We start from the raw sequence: 21,276 nt of genomic DNA, 5'->3' as shown, positions 1-21,276 counted from the left end.
GATCCTGCAGCGTATACACACGATTACTTTTTTACCTTAGGAACTGATCCCCATCCGAGAGTTAAAAGAAGTGTAACAAGAGAATGATTTCAGTCTGTGTTGCTTCAAAATCATCATAAAATAGGAAACAATGCAACATGAACTCCTTACCTCTCCTCTTGCATCTCCTTGAAGGTCTTGGACCTTCTGCTACCGTGCGTGATCTGCTCGATCTTCTCCCTCTCCTCTTTCTTCTTCACGATATCAGAGTTGACACTCTTGCGGCGGCTCTTCCATTTACTCAGATCCTGCAGCAAAAGTCCACTCACATAAGCTCATGTACCCTTTTTTAAACTATTTGAAAGTTTTAAACTAAATGTAAAACAGACTGGCTGTGTTGCATTCTTAACTGTACATCTGAGGGGAGTGAAGTTGAGAAGGAGAGGAAAAAAACAAAAAAGGGCTACATGTGAAGGTGTTCTATTTGTGTGCTTTAGACTCCGCCCGGCTCACCTCCCCTGTGTATTGGGGACTGTGTGACCCAAATGCTGCTCAAGACTCCACGAAACCAATAAGACAGTTACAATCAGTCAAATGCATGTGCATAACTTTTATTCATCTTTATTTTGCTGCTTAAAGATGAGCATTTGTAATGCATTAAATCTATTTGAAAGTGAAGCATGACCCCAATTTATTGTCCAGAAATAACCTGAGCTCCCTGGAGGATTTTACACCAAATCTTGTTTCTAATCTACAATCTCCGTCTTACATCATTCCATACTACATTTTACCACCATTTGGCAGCAATAATATTATTAGTATTAACAGGCTGCAGTGTTTCCAGCCTCAAAAATTGTGATCTGGAAATGAGGACAGTCAATAGCCAGAGGGCAGTGCTGCACCAATCAGCCTCCATCTCTGGCTTCTATCGAAAGAGCTCTCTTTTCACCCCTCGGACACAAACTGCATCACAACACCTGCTCTCCAGACTGCAGCACAGAGCCCATTGATCATGTGTTAACTCTTTGCTTCAGTATTTCTTTATGTGTTCAGACATTTTAGTGCCAAACAGAGCATTCTGACCCCCTTCACCTCTTTCAACTATGTTATTTTTGCAGTCTGCAATTAAAAAAATGTATTTTATTGTCACAAACTTACACTCAGTACCCTATAATGACAAAGTGATATAGAATTTGCAACCAAATTTAGCTCAGCTGCCTCACATTTCTCTTGATCTTTGCTGAGATGTTTCTACACCTTGACTGGACTCCACCTGTGGTAAATTGAATTGACTGGTCATGATCTGGAAAGGGCCACCTCTCTATAGAAGGCTTCACAGTTCACAATGCATATTAGAGCAAAAACCAAGCCAAAAGGTCAAAGGAACTGCCTGCAGAGCTCAGAGACTGGATTGTTGCAAGGCACAGATCTGGGGAAGGCTACAAAAAATTCTGCTGCACTGAAGATTCCCAAGAGAACAGTGACCTCCATAATTCTGAAATGTCAGAAGAATGATACCATTAGGACTCTTCTAAGAGCTCAACCAACTGACCAATCCGAGGGAGAAAGGCCTTAGCAAGAGAGGTGACCAGGACCTGATGGTCACTTTTACTGAGCTCCAACTTCCAGAAGGTGAACCATCACTGCAACCCATTACTGATCTGGGCTTTATGGCAGAGTGGCTATGGGAGCTTCTCCTAAGTGCAGAACACATGACAGCCTGCTGCTTTGCAAATAAAACACCTGAAGGACTCTCAGACTGTAAGAAACAAAATTCTCTGGTCTGATGAAACCAAGATTGAACTGTCTGGCCTCAATTCTAAACATTATGTCAACAGGAAACCAGGCACCACTCATCACCTGCCCAATCCTATCATTGAAGCATGGTGGCAGCAGCATCATGCTGTGGGGGTGTTATTCAGCAGCAGGGACCGGGAGACTGGTGGTCAGGGTAGAGAGTAAGCTGAATGGAGCAAAGTAAAGAAATATCCTCAATGAAAAACCCAAGCTCAGGACCCTCAGGACAATGACCCTAAGCACACAGCCAAGACAACACAGAGGTGGCTTAGGGACACCTCTGTGAATATCCTTGAGTGGCCCAGCCACAGCCCTGACTTTAACTCTATCAAACATCTTTGGAGCGACCTAAAAATAGTTGTCCACTGATGGTCTCCATCCAACCTGACTGATGTTGAGAGGATTTGCAAAAAAGAATGGCAGAAAATTCCCCAATCTTGGTGTACAAAGCCTGTCATATTCAAGAAGACTTGAGGCTGTAATTGCTGCTGAAGGTGCTTCAACTAAGTACAGAGTAAAGGGTTTGAATACTTATGTCAATGTGATATTTCAGATGTTATTTTTACAAATTTGCAAAAAGTTCTAGATTCACTTTGTTATTATGAGTGTAGATTTGTGTGTGAAAATAAATTTAAACGATAGCATCAGGCTGCAACATAATAAAATAGAAAAAATGTAGTGGCTCTGAATCTTTTCTGAATGCACTGTTTATATAGAATATATATATACTTACATCCTGCCACTTATCTTCACTCTCCTTTATCTGCTCACGATACTTTTGCAGCTCCTCGTAACGAGCCTGTCGGATGACGGTGGTGTCAGTGAGGATATCACTTGTTGATTTACTCCTGTGGAAAGAAAAATAGTCTAAAAAGGCCCCTGGTATGAGGACACATAGTTATGGGATGCTTGCAGAAGCTTTACCCAAGCTGGAAATGAAACGTTAGACAAAATGTATCCACTCCAAGCATGTGTCCACAAACTTTGACCATTGTGCCAAATGAAAAGTAGAGGAAAAAACCATTTACATTTTGAAAGTCAGAATAAAAACCACCTTGCAACCACTGATGCTGAAAATAAATGGGATTAGGCATTAAAACTGCAACCAAGTTAGTGTCCAAACACAGCAAACCACAGTTAGGTGATGAAAGCTCAGTCTGTTAGTAAACCGGCCCTCCTTATCATGCAGAACTCACTTAAAACAGATACATTTGAAAAATGCCTTGTTTGTTTGCACTTACCTGTTAAAATTTACACCTGTCTTATATTGCTAACAAGTTGCCAAGGCCAGTGCTCAATCAAAACTACCACTGGGACTCACTACAGTAATGGTACATGACCCAGTGTAATGCTTTAGTATGCATCTTTTGACTTTGTTGCTCAGTCAATAGAGCTTTGTGATGTGAAGCCATGGACCCAGGCCCTCCCTCCACCATGAACTTGGCCCTGCGCCATACAATACACAGTGTTGTGTGTCAGCAATTTAGCAGCTAGAGTGAGAACAGCAGCACAAAAAAGCAAAGGAAGGGAGGGGGTCAGCGAGGTGCGACTGTAAGAGGCCAGAGCGAATGCAAACGTGCCACATTCCTGGGAGCCCATATCAACTCACCCATCGATACTGTCTTGCGTTTGGAGCTGTCTGGGAAACCGGAGAAAACCACACACACGACAAAGTCACTTTTTCTGCAAATGAGGCCTTTGGCAGAGAGTCTGGAAGTGTCTGATCAAGAGCTTGAGGCCAATTAGTGGATCTTAGACTGGGTCAAGTTCACATGTATATAAAGTAAACCCAAAAAAACGCTAGTTGTGACTTTAAGGGGAAATTCCAGTATTTCAGACCATATTTTTGACTTATCTTAAGCTCTAAAGGAGAAAACACAGATACAAAAAGTTTTAAAAAGCCAAAAAAGATCAATTCAGCCAGCAGCTTGAAAATAGGCAGTAATGGCTGCTAAACAAGTTGTTTTTTGATGTGGATGGTCTCAACTTATTTTTTTACAGTTTGTCATAACATTATAGGAAAATCACTCTGAAAGTAGAGAATTCTATGAAGAAATAATCTTTTTTAAACCACAGAACAGAAGTTTTTTTAGAGCCACCAGACTCTATTGACAAAAGCAGTATTTTTTTCCTTACTCAAAAAAGAGTGATCTACAGTTGCCTCGCCTAAGTACCTTGCATGTACTCTATCCTATTCTGAAGGATCTGAGGTAACTCTGTACAAAATTTAAGTCAAACAACACCACAAACACACTTAAGAATCCAAGCAACTGTTGACCAGCAACTCTCATATTTGACCAGGCTAAAATGCTTTTTACTTTTCCAAAAGTGCTTGGTGGCTTTGAATGGGGCTCTTTAAAGGCTTTAAAGTCTTTAAAGGACGTTTGTTCCTGTGGTGTCTGGTTCAAATGAAAAATAGACAAGTACTCATGCTACTTGCCTTCCACTGACCTTACCATGAACTCTGGTTAGAGGGTAGCTGTCTGGCTCTGTGCCTGAGCAGAGACAGAAGTTGGGGATTAAATGTACTGTTTTCTGGCACAGATCTCTTTGTTAGGATACGTTTAATGACCCATAGGCCACCATGGCTGATGGATTTGGGGAATTTACCTCACAATGAACAAAAACACAGCATGTAGCTGGCTGTTAACTTACAATGAAGACTATCACACCAGCTAACAACAAACTTTACTGAGATGAACTGCTCTGTGATTTATATTGTTGTAGGATTAGTCAGTCACTTTTTGAGCTTACATCTGCCAATACTAATATCCTGCCAAAGATATTGTGCATCCCTATGATACGTTATTGTATTCTACGTTAAAATGGCACATCTCTGTGTGCGTGCTTTCTCTATAATGTTTCAGACACCTAGAATAACAAGTGGAGCCTGTTACTGGAGAAAAAATTATAATCTAGCCCCAAACAGTCATTTTGAAACCATAACAGCCTGTATTTTGGCTTCTGATTGAAGATAAAACCAGGAGCAATGTTCACTTTTTGTATCTTTATGTCATTTAGAGCCAAGTTTATGTAGAAACAGGGTAAAATGTTCAAAAAACACCAAAATTATCCTTTAAGGTGGGTCTATAGAAGGCTTTTAGTATCAGTTTTCCTTCTGTTGACATTTAACTGGGGAGGTGTGAAGACATGCATCTTCCTCTAAACAATACAGCCTTTCTAGAGACTTTAACATGATGTCAGTGGAAACACGGCTGTACATATGGAATGGAAGTAAATCCAGATGGCATTGACTCAGGTTAAATGGTTGCTTTGTGCGTGCTTGTGTGCGTCTGCTCATGTGCAAACACAGCAGTACAGATTTGTGTTCTGGGTAACTATGGAGTTGCATCTTCTTTCAGAGCCGTGGGGAATTTCTAAAGACTTTCATGTCGGTTCATCACACAACAGTACATGTAATTACCCTGCTTTGCACTGTCAGGACGCTATGTTTGGACATTACTAATGCTTGAATCTTTCCACACTCACATGCTGCTGCACTCTGAGCTTTACATGTCAGTGTGAAGTTCCCTGTGCTGAGGAAAACAACATTGTACTGTGGTCAGGTTTGTGTAAGTGAAGGTGTAATGTGAGGTGAGCAAATGGCCAGTTGAATGTATTCCAGCACAAGGTCATGGAGTCTCATTTTCTTTATTAAGCTTGATTATTCTGTCCATTCACAGGCAAACGGATCCAATAGAAAAACAAAATCAAGGATAAAATGCAAGACATATGTCGGGTGAACAGTGCTCTTGATGAACCATATATTTGGCAAATACTGTAGGAGGTGTGTGCTGTGTGTTTTGTTTTGTGCAAAAAAAAAAAAAAAATCACACCTAAAATTATGAAACCAGAGGTTTGAATGTACAGTCTATCTGTTAACTTGGCAAAACCAGTCCTTGTGTTGCTAGAGTACAATCAACAACATTTCAATCATGCAGAAAACCCTAATAAACCTTTTATTCTTCAAAGACATTTCTTTATTTTACCTGACAGGATAAATGATCCCTTTTAATTCAAAACAAAATAAATTTGGAGCACTTGCTGCTCCTTAAGTTGTATCCTTTGGGACTCATTCACCAGTATTTTCCTGAGAATTTCCTTAAATTTGTTCTTAAGAAAGTTTCTAAGTGAAACCAAACTGGGAATTTCTTGAACTGCTATATTGGTTGCACCTGTGCTCTTTAATTGATGAATGCCGTGAGCATGAGCAAATTTCTCTTAATAAGTAAAGAGAAACACCTCTTTTATGCCCATATAAGGGCATGAGACTGCAGGGCAGCGTGCAAACACAGAAGGTGAACAGGAGTGAGGAGAAGGAGGAAGATATCATTAGAAGAAAACAAGAAAAACAATTTTATTGTGTCATTGTTAATCTAGCACATTTGAGATGAGACTGATGAGTGCAAAATTAAACATTTTATCCTCTCATATCAGCACTCAAATGTCTGTAAGAGTGCGCTCTAGAGGTGTTAGATTTTGCTCTAGGCTAACAGATAGGAAATTTTGGTAAATGTCAGAATCTTAGAAGCTGCATAAGAGGGTTGTAAGAACAAATTTCTTCTCAAGAGTGGTTGGTGAATGAGGCCTTTTCTATTTTAGTACTTTTAAGTTTCTATGAAGAAGAACATAACCAGATAAAACTCCCACATGTGACTGTGATAGTCTCTATATCATTCATTTCCAGCTTGGAATAACATGCATTTAGACCACCTCACCATCAGACAATATTTAAAGACTAAAACAATAAAATCTGCTTTTAAAATAAAGAAAAAGCCACAACATGTGGAGAAACTAACAGGAACAATCTGTGTTTATGACTTCAGAGCAGCCAGTCTCTCCACTAACAGCTTCTTCCTGTATCTTAGCTGACTGGCCTCCCTGATTGCCTGCCATCTCTGCAGGTCGCCTTCGCTACAGGAAGAAGGCACTGAAGGCTTCATCTGATTGGTCGATGAGCTTCTCAGTGAGCTCTGATCAGAACAAACCCCAAGTTTTCGGATGAGCATATCATCTGTTTTTGGACGTGTCTCTGTCTCAATCTGTTGACTTCCTCCCGCCTCTTTGGTCAGAGGACATGGCGGGCACAGGAGGCGGGCTTTAAGATCGGCAGGCAGCGCCCACGGTTCTGGGATGGGCATTGGGGTGTAGTTATCTGGCGCTCCAGAGAGCGGTCTCTGCTCTTGCTGTGTTTTCTCCTTTCTGTAAACCACATCGTCCTGCTCAATGTCAGGGAATTCACTCTCCTCCGTGCTGACATTGGCGTGGCTCTGCGTGATGATGTTGAGCTGTGGCTCAGACGTGTAGCGCAGGCGGTAGGCGGTGAGCTGAGTCTTCATCATTGCCAAGTCTGTGTTGGACTGGAAGGCTAAAGTCCTCCTGGCAAACATGTCGTCATTCTCCAAATCTGGGATAATACTCTCATAATCAAGGGGATCTGGGGGCTCTCGAGGGTCTTGGCGCCCAAAAAGGGGCCACCTCTCGCATTTGACCAGTCTGGGACCCGAGCTGGGGTCAACTGGAGGGAACTCCAGAGGAGGGGTCTGTAAGAGAGGGGGCTGTATCTTTGGGAGCTGTGGGGAAGAGTGTGCTTGGATGTGAGGACTGCAGGGTGGGCAGAAGGAGAGAAAAGGACAGAAAGGTGATGAGTGCATGCAGGTGAAGAAAAGGAGGAAGAGATACTTCAAGCAGGCAAAGAAGCGATATTTGATTCAAACAGATGTTGATCAAATCTGAAATTTATAAAGACCTGGCTACAAAATAAATACGCAAGCTATAAAAGCTAAGAATAGGCTGGAACAAAAATAGTACAATGCTGAGACACAGCCTATTTCCTTTAAGGTCAGTGACGCAGACTGCTTTATAAAAGATGTTACAGCAACCTTCAGGTGTTTTTTCATCATTAGTACATTAGAAAGCAGCGCATCAGAAACTCATCCCCAACAGGAACCAATTATATTCCTCCTCTAAAATCCCCAAATCTTTAAAACATTCCTTCATCGTCACAATCATGCACTTGTATCGACCTTTTCCCCACAACGAGGGTGGTGTGAGTTGAGGCCTCGTTTGTGTGGGAGTGAGAGGGAGAAGTGCCGGAGGGAGAGGGGGCAGAGGAGAGCCAAGGACTGATGTCAACGTCTGAATCGTCTGACGAAGAGCCCGACTTCTTATAGCTACAGCCAAGGACAGAAGGGCGGAAAGAGGACAGAAGATGGAAAGATGAAAGGAGGAGAGGAAAAAGTAAGTGGTAGGAATCGATGCAGGAAATGCAGTCAATCAGAGAAATCCAAGTTTTGATTCTGAGATTTTGCATGCAAATATGATTTAAAGTTGGCAAAATCCAATGTGTGTGGTAGAAAGGTAAGGAATGGTTGTGTAAGAAGCAAGGATTTATAGGAAAGTTGGGCTGTCAAATGATTAAATCTCCACTTAATTGGCATTAATGACATCCTTTATTATCTTACTTTAAAAGATTACTGTATTTGCTTTTAAAACTGTTTTGTATTATTTAGGATTACTGTCTTAAACCTAATTCAGACTATTAATTCAGGACAAGATGAGAACCTTTTGGAAAGTCACATGCGACGGCTTGAATCAAGACATCTGATGATGTTGCCTGCAATTCAGTTGGTCAAGTTGCAGGCAGCGGGCTGCAGGTAAATCTTGTTTGAAATGCTAGAAACCTGTGGTTCTCAGCTGGTAATTCACCTGGAGACCGCTGGCAGTAGTCAGGCCATTGGGACATCCACAGCATGACCGAGGACTTGTGGCAACCCTTCTACCTGCAAAGATGGTACCCTAGGCTGTGCTTACTCACCACATTCAACCCTTACTGTGCCCTAAAGGTTTATTATTTTTTCAACAGATTATTTTCCCATGCCCCTGGTAATATGCAAGGACATCCAAAGCACAACTGTCAATTCTCCTTCCTGCTCCGGTGGCTTACTCGCCACATCTACACCTTACTTCAGCCTCAATTTTTGGCCTAAACATGCCTAAAAGTTCTGCACAGTACTGCATTGTAGTTACAACAAGACTCAACTTGCAGAGCATTTTCATGTTTATATGTGCTGTGACATTTTGCTGCCACGCTACAATCATGACGGAATCATGATGTTACACATTATCATGATAAGAAAAAAGAATAACAGGTGCAAAACTGCCCCTCTTGTAGAAACAGATTTATTGCGCTGTTGCGTAAAAAATAAATCTGTTATACTGAGTGACTGTCAGAGTCATAACTATGAAAAAGATGCATCATCTCCCTCTGTTGCAGGAGAGTGTTCAGAACGGCCTGTCAAAAGCCGTTGCGAGTTTCAGCTCATCTCATCGTGAATATCTGGTCCAAACTGGGCTTTAAACCAAGGGTTATTGGCTTCCTGTTTAATGTGGACCAGCTTTTATAGGTAGCTTGAAGACTTTGACATGAACTTAAGGATGGAAAAAGGAACTTGGGGACAGTAAAAAGTTGACAACACATTGTGCGGATGACTTTTGACTTTTCCACAGAGCTGTCTGAGTGCTTTAAAGTGAAATGAGACATTAAGGAGCAGTTGTGGACTAATTTTACATCACTGTGGCCACAGAGAAACACTGACGTGGCTTAATCAAAGCGTGTTAAAAGGGACAATAAAGAACGGGATTAATCTTGATTAAGAAAATAAATTTATTTTTTTTGGATCTTAGTTCATTGCAATTAAATGGATTAATCTCGACAGCCCTAATACAGAGTAGTATTGCACGTCTTTAAGACGAACTCTACAGTGTTTGAAACTATGTGTATGTGTGATATATTCCATATAATTCTGGATTTTGCTTCCCCCACACACCTGAAGCCTTGCATCTTCTTGTACCAAGGTCTCCTCTGAGAGCCCAGTTTGATCTTCTGTATGTGAACGTCTTCTTCAGGCGTCCAGAACTTTGGTAAGAACTTGTCATGAGACGCGATGGTGGCAGGCTGCTGTTTGACGCCCATCTTGCGTGCGTAGAGATCATCATGGACGGGGTCGGCGTAGCCCACGTCATCTTCTTCATCCTCAGAGTCGTCATATATCTCTTTGAACAGGCTGTCCGAAGACACAGCTCTGCGGTGGTCCACCCTCACTGAGCCGTGCTTCTGGGGCGGCTTTTCCCCACTGTTGCTGCTGCTCGAAAGAGACAGCCAATCACATGTGTCAAAAGAATCTCTCTGCAAGTTGTACAGCACGGCAGTCACGCATATTCCTCGAGCACTAAAAACCTCAAGTTAGATGACGCAAGGGTTAGCAAACCAATGCAAGCTCAAACTGAAATGAAAAGGAGGGGAAATATGATTTGAGGAGGCGTGTGGCCGACTCAAATCACTCCTCCAAGCTTTAAAAAGAGCAAAAAATGAAGTGCTGAAGCTGAACTCAAACAACTCAAACAGAAACCAACAAACTGAGGACTTTCAAACTCTGTTAGAGGCAGTAAAGGATGACCAAAGACGTCGCTCATGGTTTACTGTAACCATGCAAACTGAGGGTAAGAGAAGCGCTGGCTTTCATCAGGCAGGCACATCAAAGTCACACAGACGCTTCAAGTTCTCTGACCTGAGGAAGGTCACATTCTGTTGAGGGGTAACACTCGGCGTCATAGTGACCTTCGGCCATGGGCCTCCTTTACCTCCAGATGCCGAACCCCCTGCCACGGGACTGATGGGCACGGCGAAGTTGGTGGGAGGGGCAGGGGAGGGGCTGTGGAAGCGCCTGCTGGCCAGGTCGTCCAGAACGAGATCAGGGTCTGGTCGATCTGTGTCCGAGTCACTGCCGCTTTCATACTCGTACGCCCACTGAAGATGAGTTGAAGGCAAGGCAGTCTGGGATACTTGACTGTTGTCATACCAGTCAGGGGAGAGCCTTGTTTCACTGGGGTCGTCATCCCACAGGGAGGCAAAATGAAACACAACACCATCGACCATTTGCAGACCACAAAACACCACAAAGACCAACAGTGATGAGAGGAAACAATTTAAACCCCATGTAGATGAAGCACAAACGATGAACTTGTGCTAAAATAAACTACTGTTTATTGCTTTTGAAATATAAAATGAGTTATAACATTTTATTGATAGCTTAAAAGAGAAACAGCCCCATCAAAGTTTCTACTGCTGTGGGATTTCTGACAGTACCTGGTTAGAGTTCCCTCCTCCTCTGCGTATGAAGGGCTGGTCCAGCTGCGCCGATTGTCCTCATTTCTTTCAGCCCGTTTCTTCCTCAGTGGTGCCGGCACGTAGCCTGACTGTTTGTCTTTAGTGGGCAGGAACTGGTTAAACGGTGCGCTGGCCTTTGGTGTGATGGATACCGACCGGCGGTAACTGACACCGTCCCTGTTTTCAGCCATCTTGAAGACAGAGTCCACCTCAGTGTCACTGCAACAACCTGGAGCACAAACAGAGTGGGAAAAAGCAGGTGATGAAGCAGCAAAAACAGACAAACGAGGTGAGAATAGAGGAAGGAGTGAGGGGAGTGTGTTGTGTATTGACTCTGGAGGAGTAACAGAGGGGTGCAGGGTGGGGAACACAGGCCTCCTCATTTACAAGGCGGTGTGGACGGCGTAGGAATGTCTCACTGTGTCTCTTATAGGGGGGATACTGACCAGCTCTTCCCCTTTCTCAAAGCATATTTTTGTCTTCAAAGAAGAACATAGCAGAGCTTCAGCGTTGATTTATTATATCTGCGTCCTTGGGGACTTATGTGAATTTTCACAGAAAATATTAATCTTCAAAAACACACCACTAGATGGCGATAGATGTTTGTTTTCACAAATAGGAGCCAACTTTCTGGCTCTGAAAAAGCATATTTTCCCTCTTTGCAAATATTTGAAGTTCTAGACAGAAGAACTTGATGACAACTTTTATGTAAAAACAGTATGAAAAAACAGTATGACAAAAGCATGAACAATGTTATGAAAGAAGATGACCACTGCATCTCATAATATCCCAAAAATAAGCTTAGAGTGATGCACCAAGAAGTCTTCTTTGGAAAAGTTAAAATTTTGAGGGAGCACTTTATTTTAGTGGGCCTTTACCTAGTAATTTTATAGTAATAAGTGGTAACCATCAGCACTTTTTCTCATTTTTTTCTCAGAGATAAGGTGGTAATTATCTTGTAATAAGTTTGCTGTTTCATCAAAGTTTAACTTGGAAATGTGGTCATTTAAAGTAAGCATTTACCATACAATATTATAGTAATTATCAAGTAATTCCTTGTGTTATTGGGGTGATTCTCCAGTAATTAGGTGGCATTTCAACCTAATCTTAAACCCTGATCCCCTACCCATAAATCTAGAAATTAGTAGAAAATTATTTAAGAAGGACATGCTTAAATTTAGTGGCCCAAAGTAAAGAAATTACCTGGGAATTATCAAGCAACTTATACAAAGGATTATCATCTTATTTCTAAGAAATAACTTGGTAAAATGCCTGCTAATTACCAGAGAACTGCCACAATATTATGAGGGTTAGGGTAAGGATTATTGTATGGGTCAGGAGGTTAGGGATAGGGTAAAATCCCACCTATTTGCAGGAGAATTGCCACAACATTACTAGGGTTAGGGTTAGAGGGTTAGGGTAAAATACCATCTAATAACTAGAGAATTGCCAAAATATTATGAGGGTTAGGTTTAGGCTAGGGGTTAGAGAGTTAGGGTGAAATAACACCTAGTAACTAGAGAACTGCCAAAATATTATGAAGGTTTAGGTTTAGGCTAAGGGTTAGAGGGTTAGGGTAAAATACCACCTAATAACTGAAGAATTGCCACAATAGTACAAGGGTAAGGTTTAAGCTAAGGGTTAGAGGGTTAGGGTCTAACACCACCTAATAACTAGAGAATAACCACAATATTACAAGGACTAGGTTTAGGCTAAGGGTTAGAGGGTTAGGGTAAAAGGCCATCTAATAACCAGAGAATTGCCTCAATAATCCATGGGTTAGGGTAAGAGGGTTGGGGTAAATACCTATAAGAAGAACCACAATATTTCAAGGGTTAAGGTTAGAATTAGGGGTTCATGTTAAGGGAAATGCCACCTTATTACCAGGGAACTGCCAAAATTTTACAAAGTTTAGGGTTAAGGTAAGGGTTAGAGGGTGAGGGTAAATACGTCCTTATAACCAGAGAAATATCACAATAATACAAGGAATTACTTGATAATTAATACATTATTACTAGGTTAATACTTCCTTTATATACCATATTTCTGAGTCATTACTTGGTAAAAAGTCACCTTTTACTAGGCATGAATATCAAAAATTGGTACTGACATGGTACCAATACCAACACACCCGATACCTACTGGGCCGGAATATAACACAGATTTTGTTACTTCATTTTGACACCCTGCCACCAAATGAAAGGCAAGACATACATTATGAAATTTGTGTGATTTATGTATTAAGTTACACCAGTTTTGTTTGACTGGTGCCTTACTAGATAATTATACTTATTAAGATTAATTTTGTGGGTAATTAGGGCCCACTGAAATAAAATGCTACCAAGTTGTGCCTAATTCTGTGTCTTTGAATGTGTCTTTTGTGTTAGGATGTGAACAGCATAACGTCTCCTACCCTCGCTGCTGCCTTTGAGAGTGGTGTCAGATGAGATACTGTGAGGTCTGGAGCCCAAAGAGTCCAAGCTGTCCAGGGAGTCGTCTCTCCTGTGTCCGCCTCCTCCTCCTCCTCCTCTCAGATGTTGGAGTTCCTCTCTCTCTGAGTACCAGCTATCTCCAAAACCACTGTCACGAACGTTGCTGCCTTTCTGACTAGATGATTCCTGCAGAGCCTTTCATGCACACACAAAAACACACAAAAACACACATGGTCAGATAATAGGGTGCCAATTACAATATTTAGCTCCGCTGTGTGTGGTGCACAAGAGATCTCCCAGGTAGAGCGTGAACTCTGCGTAGCCTTGCCTCTCATTTCTTGCAGAATCAGTCATTGTGAACATACACTCCTATACTGTCTATAAGGAGGGTATGGATAAAGCTGAATTTACACTGGAATAACCTCGTTGTTTTCTATTTGCTGACATTTTTGTCAAAACAAAAACGGCTGCGTTCCCTGAACTCTTAATGACTATGTTTACTGCATGCAAAAACACTTTTTTTTTTAAAGTAAGCACTCTAAGCAGCATTGCCACTTGTCAAAACTTGTCAACCACTTAAAAAAGAAAATGTTTTTCAGATCTTTAATCTGCTAAACTCTACCAGACAATACAAGCCCACAAACCAAATCCCACCCTAACCCTGCGTCTCTGAACTTGGATTATCGTGGCTAAATGTACAAGAAGCACTGAAACCAACTGCTTTTTATAGAAAATCCCTGTAGTCTGATGAATTATAGCAGCTCTGCACACAACCACCTATAAATCTATGTGAAAGCAAGGTGCCAAATTCAACACTAGCATGAGCAGGGGGAGGAAAAGAAGCTGTTATTATTTTTACGTGCAAGCTACGCGAACTCGCTGCAAACAAGATTAAAATAGCTGAGTTAAGGGATCAGGTTCGTTTACGACTTAACGCAGCTTTGGTTTTAGCAGACAGCAATCTGAGGCCTCTACAGCCTTTAACGGCCATTCTTCCCAACATAGTCTGAATACCAGGAAGGATACAGAAAAATTCTAGGCTGCAGCTTTAAAGAGGATTTTATTGGTGGTTTCTACTAGAAAATTAAGCTATTGTTTCATGAAAGTACAGCTAAAACAACCAAGAGTGCACAATGGGATTGTTTTACAACCTAGAGTTTACCTTGTATAGCGCTGTGCCCAATAATCCCTCAAATGCTTTAAAATTCAGGTAAGGTCCATCATAGAATCGGTCACTCTGAGCTCTTCTACCCAGCCAGAAAATAGTGATCAATACCTGGAAAGAGGAAAAAAAAATCCAGCTGATTATTTACAACCAAAGGACAGATTACAACCAATTACAGTGACACTTTTCCCCTCACTATTGAATGTTCTGTGTGATGCTACAGCAGGTGATTGTTGTTGTAGCTGCAGCTCTACACAAACACAAGGTGCTATCAGCTGCTGCCCTGCTCTTGTTTCCAGGCTCATCCAGAACACTCTGTTGTTGTTTGGGTGTGCATTATTAGGCTGCACAGGTAAACGGGCAGTACTACAGCGAACAATCACAGCTACACCAGAGACATTTGGCCTTCTATTACATTTAAAGTTGGCATGAAAGGATGCTGATTTCACTCTGGTAAGATAAATTTAACTGCAGCAGTTGAATTTGATTTACAAAACATGGATGAATAACATAAGGGGGCTGAGGACAAAAATCTATGCTTTTACTTTTAAGATGACCAATCTGAGTGACAACCATTTATGGGATAAACATTTTTTAACAAGAGCATTTCAGACCTATGTTTGTCATACGTAACTCAAGGGTAAGGGTTGCTTTTAAATGTAAAGGCAAGACAGTGAAATATATTTGCATATTCGGGGTGGGTGATTTGGGGGAAGACGGTGGCCCCCAACATCTTCTCTTTTCACACATTATCCCTTACTTACTGATTTTGAAGATACAAAAATAAACTACCCAGCATTGCAGGGAGTGTTCCTAAGTTTAAGACAGTGGTTCCCAACTCTTTTTCTTTGAAGCCCCCCTATTTGTATCAACAAAAAGCTGATCACTGAAGAACCCTGACCAAACATAAAGCTGAGTGCAAGTTGTCAAAAACTAAGATGAACTTTAATGGTTTTTATTAGGGCTGTCAAAAGATATAAATTCTCAAATGCGACTGATCTTATAATTTCTGTAATGTAATCAATCACATCATTTTATCCAATTGTAAAATTCCACTTTTTTGTATTTAAAACTGTTTTGTGTGTAACTTTTAGACTGTCTTAAACTAATAGGAACTGACTTGTTAGCACCAGTACTGTGTCGATATACTGTCGATGTTTTGATACTCATCCCTATTCATGAAGATGCGAGGAGCAAAAGAATCTTAACGAAGCGTTCGTAATCCCACTTCCCCACAACACAGCGAGGGATAAACAGATCACAAGACATATCAGTGAATATATTGCCAAAGACCTTCAGCTATTTTCAGTGGTGGACAATAAAGATTGTATAAGGTTAGTTAACCTACTGCTGGAGCATAATGCACATTTTTAAACCTTATGCACACCTATGGCACTTTTTTTGCCAATTGACTTCAGAGCAACTGAGCTCTGTGTGAGTTTTTAAAAGTGAAATGAGACATTAAGGAGCAATGGTAGACTTATTTTACATCATTGTGGCTGCAGGAAGACACTGATGTGGCTTAAATGTGTTGAAAGGGACAGTAAAGCTTGAGATTAAACAGGATTAAAAACCATGAGTGCACTAATTGTGGCTCTTAATTAATCACAATGATTAATCTTGACAGCTTTATTTTATTTGTTAAGCCAGACTGAATACTATTCATTTTTTTTTTTTTTTTACCAAACTACCTGTGAATAAAATTATCCACCAGGTGTGTTATCATGATTTTCACTCATATGTACAAAAATGAAGCTAGCTTTAGTTCATACAGGACACAGTAGTCATACACCCATCTAACCCTAACCCTAACCCTGCTTGCATTAATGCTGATGCATGACGCTGCTTCCGTTGGCAAAGCTTAACCTCCTCCACCCCAGCCTCCTCCTTTATAGCCTACCCTCATATTCAGATTCATGCTTCTATGGATTAATTGCTTTTGAACTAATTTTATTGTATACAATATGCATGGGGTTTCTAGCTATGCACCCCCTAGACAGTCATAGCATGCTGCTTGAATAACCCACGGAGCATCTTCTGAGCAGAGCCTTCTCCGCCAAGTAAAGCTGTATATCCATTTTTCAATATAATGGTTAAATGTATGATGAGTGTTCCTGACTGAGCAAACTCTTTTAGTTTATTCCCACAAAATCTTCAGTGCCCCCCCATGTTAGGTACCAGGGGTTAAAGATACTGGCATGACATTGACATGCAACATCCATGATGGCTTTAACATTGTAGACCCTTGCTGCCTGATCTTTCAATTTTCAAATACCCCAAAAAGAATTAATAATCCCATGGAAGCATTAAAGAAAGAAACCATCAAACACTAAATAGTTTCGTCTCAATAATTCAAAGATCCTATTTATGTCTTATTAATGATGAAAAAGCATAGAGGGTTATTTAGGGTTGAAAATTTCAGAAGTACTCCACCGATATCAAACCAGAATTACCCAACTTATAACTGATAGCATGGCAAAAATGGACAGAAAAATGAAAAATCTTTTTTTCGAATGCATTCCTCCACATGCCTTCATTACCCACAATTCAACTTACACACTACAAATATGGTTGGAAATTAAGGTGTGTTTTCAACTATTAGCAGCTAATACCCTTAACACTGCAACAAACAGGAACTACAAAAATTCAACATCAGCAAAAACCTAAAATCATACTTACAATTCTTGACCATATTTCCTCCTTGCCTTCATTACCCACAATGCAAATAATGCACTGTGAATTTGGCTGGAGTGTGGGTGTGTATTTGCAGCTATATTTCATCAGTGTTAGTCCCAGAAGGCACTAGAGCCTGGCTACAGAGATCTCTTCTTTGTATTTTGTAAAATGTTCTTACTCTTGGATTTCATCCTAAACCTATGCCGACTCTAATGACATCACTTGAGGCATTAATCAGACTTTCCCTCTAAACCCACATATGCTTTTTTAGACTTTTCCATTAAAGTGGCCAATGCCAACACCTGTTCTCAAACTTTGATGTGTTAAATCTGTGGAGTTCCCCTTTATTCTTCCCTGACACATGAACAGAGCAGCAGCTGAAGCTAAATTATGATTTATTCTTGTCGAATTTCAAGCCAAGGATCACAGATAAAATATTTTCCACTCACATTTTTCAGCCTCCTGCTGGTCTCTTGATCCCTGCGAGAAAGAGCAGAGAACAGAGGTGAATGTGTGAGAGGGAAAATGACAATAAAAGAACAGAGGGCATGCTTGTTGGTGCGTTGGGCAGTGAAAGAGCTGGAAAGAGAGAGCACAATCCAGACGACTGCCAGGCCTTCGCTCACTCTCACACAACAACACAAAGGCTGGGAGAAAAACAAACACACATTTCAGAAAGAACCCAGTCTGAGCCATAAAATAAAGACTTATATGTGTTTATGTGCATGTTTTAACTCTTAAGTACAAAATGAAGCAGCTGTAAAAACATTAAAGGGGCATAAAAAGGCCTTTTTGTGTGTGATTTCTAATAATGATAAAACTAATAACTTCTAATTAAACATGTGCATACCAAACAAGGGTCTACTGTTGAAACAGGCAATAAAGCCCCATGCGTGTTACCGGGGTCATACAGAATTTCACTCATATTTCTGGGGTTTGACAGTTGACCTGGCAGTCAGTAAACCACTTTTCCTGGAAAATGTCAGCTCAGTGTTGCTGCTGTGAAGCCACACAAAGCCCACAGTGTCAACCTGCATGCCTGGTTTAACCTTTTACTTATGTACATTGTGTCCCTGTCACCTGCACTGACTGTAGTGTCTATTTAAAGGTCAATCAACTGACTTTACTGTTGCATGCACAGTGAAGTGAAACTACAATTATAGCTTAATTATGCTCTTTAATAGGCCAACTGTCCTTGTCATTGCGTACAAGAAATAGTTATAGACAAAAGAAAGTCCAACTCTTTTGAACTCTAGGCGGTGTTATGCTCGCCTTCAGCTGTCGGCTGCATCTTATATACCAAAGTGACTTATTTACCAGTATAAAGCACTGAGACATACAATGTCATTACCTCAAGTGCATGCAGCCACCATTGTTGCATGCTGCATGAGAACAGCTTCACTGAAAACTCACCAAATTTATTTTTTTATTGCAGACAGCCACTCTACTTGGGTGCAGGTGGCCTAGTGGTTTAAGGTACACCCCATGTATGTGGTCAGCCCAGGTTCAAATCTGGCCTGTGGCACTGTCCGGCATGTCTCTCCCAAGTTCTCTCATCCCTGTTTCCGATTCTATCTACTGTCCTACTTTTTTAAAATAAATCTCTGCTCAGAACATGCTGGACAAATATAAGGGCATAGGTAAGCTCAGAAAGGTTTTTCGCCACTTTTTAACTGCTTTTCTCCCTTGTTAGCTCATAATAGTGCATTTAGAAACAACAGGAAGTAAACTGCTAGTGTAACCGATACTGCTGAGAGCCGATTAGACCAGAAACACTCCTCAGTAAGGACAACAAGTGGCAGCCTGGGAGCCAAACCAGGCCCCCCATAGCTCCCCATCCTGCCCCCAAAAGATGATTAAATTCAAAGGAGAAAAAGATGTTGTGGTTCTTAGGGTATCTTTTGTCTTTAAATCCCTACTGCTATCAAATCAACCCAAAACGATCAAGACTGCAACAGTTTAACCAGGAATGGCATAATGTTTGATCAATCTTTTAATAGAAATCCACTTGTCAGCTATTATTAGTAAATATGATGCATGATAAACACCTACTTATCATTCCAGTCCTGATTAAATCTGCAGTTTTTTCAGCACCGGCAACTTTAAAGCTCCATTCATTTATTTCTTACATGCTCTGTGTTTTACTTTTGGTACAAATATGAAGCCTGTCATCCCCCTAGCTAATGGTCTTACAGTATCTGTGACTTCTGCTATGCCCAACATTTAAGCTGCTCAACCTCTAGGTCAAAGCCCAGCACAGAGGCTGTGGAGAATGCCGTGAACGCCTGGTCCAGTTTAGGTCTGATAGAGGTGTATATATGCAAGAGTAAATCAATCTGAAACCCTTTTACCCAGTCTGACTTTGAGGAGTTTGATTCAGTATGATTTCAGACGGACTAATCTTCTTACATGCATTTTAAAAGTTTATCTCTATGTTTATCTCTCCAACATATGAGAGATAAACAGCAACATACAGTAACCATTAACAGTGACAGAGGAAGACATACAGCCTGCTTCACGTCTGCTCCACATGCTACACATTCCTGCTATCATGTGGTAACACAATAGTCACACATGCCTCTCCACACAGGAGCTACAGGGGATCTTAGAGCACCTTCCAAACACGCGATACAACAGATGCACCTGCTGAAAATGTGTTACATGTGTAAAGTTAATACCTGAGCCAATGACTGGCATTTAAACCAACATGCTCAAGTTTCTAGAGGCATTTCCTCTCTCTGATGGGGACAGGAGGAAGTGATGCTTATTGAATTACAGAGCACTTTAACTTTACATTTATACTTCACTTCACTGGGAGAGAATTACTTAATTAGAGAGAATTATTTTTCTATTATAAAAGTAGCTGTTGGGGTGCAGATGGCCTCATCGTTTATCCGTGCCCAATATGGTTGGGCGGCCTGGGTTCAAGTCTGACCTGCAGCCTCTTTCTTGCATGTCTCACCCCCTCTCTCTTATCTTTGTTTGACTCTATGCACTGCAACCTCTGTGAATAAATGCACTAAAAGGCCAAAAATAAATCTTAATAAGTAGCTGACAGTTATAGCAACTAGTAAGATTAAAGTTTGTCATATAATCAGACAAAAGATATACAGATAGAAACCAAATATTTCTGATCTTATTTTTCAGCTGACTCCATAAAAAGACAAATATTTCAGACACAAGGAGGTAAGAAAGAGTTATCTTCTGGTGCAACCAGTGCATCTCTCCATTAGTCAATTTCCAAACGCTCATGTTTGTGCATGTATATGTATCTCAGCTGATGTTTGTGCAGCATGTTCAATAACAGATTGTACAAACTCCTCAAGGGATGACTAGAGTAAATCTCTGTTCCCTTCTTCTTCTACTTGTATTTTCTTTATGTTTCTGTATCTGCTCTGTTTTTTTTTGCCCAAGTACAGGTGAAAATAAGGGTTTTCCCTTATTATGTCTTCTAAGGATTCAAATAAATGAATAAATGAATAAGTAATGATAAAATGAAGAACACAAGCTAAGAGCCAGCACCTCCAAGTCTGAGGCCACGGCTTCCTGCCAGAAAATGGTGGATTGCTACGGAAGGTGTCTTTGGCCCAAGTGATGGAGTTCAAGTGTCTCTGGGTCTTGTTCATGAGTGAGGGTGGAATGGACCGCGAGATCGACTGGTGAATTGGTGCAGCATTGGCAGTATTGCAGACACTGTGGTGAAGAGGGAGCTGAGTCGGAAGGCAAATGTCTTAATTTACCGTTCTGTCTTCATTCAAACCCTCATGTATGGTCATGAACTTTGGGTAATGACTGAAAGAATAAGATCACAGGTTCAAGTGGTCGAAATGAGATTTGTCAGGAGGGTGGCTGAGCTCAGCCTTAGAGACAGGGTGAAGAGCCGCTGCTCCTTTGACTTAAAAGGAGCCCGTTGAGGTGGTTCAGGCATCTGATCTGATGCCTCCTGGCCACTTTCCTGTGGAGGTCTTATGGCTGGTTCTAACTGGAAGGAGACCCAGGACTCAGGATTATATCTCATCTGGCCTGGGAACACCTGGATGGATGGTTGATCCAACTAC

General features: G+C 41.1%; 2 protein-coding genes across 8 annotated transcripts in view; both read right to left on the bottom strand.

The window, feature by feature from the left end:
• lmo7a (LIM domain 7a) overlaps positions 1-21,276 on the bottom strand; it is a 104,814-nt gene that overhangs the window by 33,224 nt on the left and 50,314 nt on the right. For 6 of the 7 annotated variants that reach the window (XM_041806588.1, XM_041806583.1, XM_041806581.1 and 3 more), the window contains exons 6-12: positions 17,668-17,698; positions 14,540-14,653; positions 13,359-13,572; positions 10,925-11,174; positions 3,386-3,415; positions 2,510-2,624; positions 151-287 (exon numbers count right to left, since the gene is read on the bottom strand). In XM_041806588.1, coding sequence (XP_041662522.1) covers positions 151-287; positions 2,510-2,624; positions 3,386-3,415; positions 10,925-11,174; positions 13,359-13,572; positions 14,540-14,653; positions 17,668-17,698 — 891 coding nt within the window. The remainder of the gene's footprint in view (positions 1-150; positions 288-2,509; positions 2,625-3,385; positions 3,416-10,924; positions 11,175-13,358; positions 13,573-14,539; positions 14,654-17,667; positions 17,699-21,276) is intronic. The other variant, XM_041806582.1, reaches the window with a different exon arrangement.
• On the bottom strand, positions 5,412-7,744 carry LOC121522347 (LIM domain only protein 7-like). The gene has a single exon (XM_041806589.1). It carries the CDS (start codon positions 7,428-7,430, stop codon positions 6,591-6,593), a length of 840 nt encoding a protein of 279 aa, XP_041662523.1. The 5' UTR covers positions 7,431-7,744; the 3' UTR covers positions 5,412-6,590.

Source organism: Cheilinus undulatus, linkage group 15 (genome assembly GCF_018320785.1).
Source record: "Cheilinus undulatus linkage group 15, ASM1832078v1, whole genome shotgun sequence".
Lineage (NCBI taxonomy): Eukaryota > Metazoa > Chordata > Actinopteri > Labriformes > Labridae > Cheilinus > Cheilinus undulatus.
Note: the sequence above shows the minus strand (reverse complement) of the source record. Positions and strands in the feature narration are given on the sequence as shown.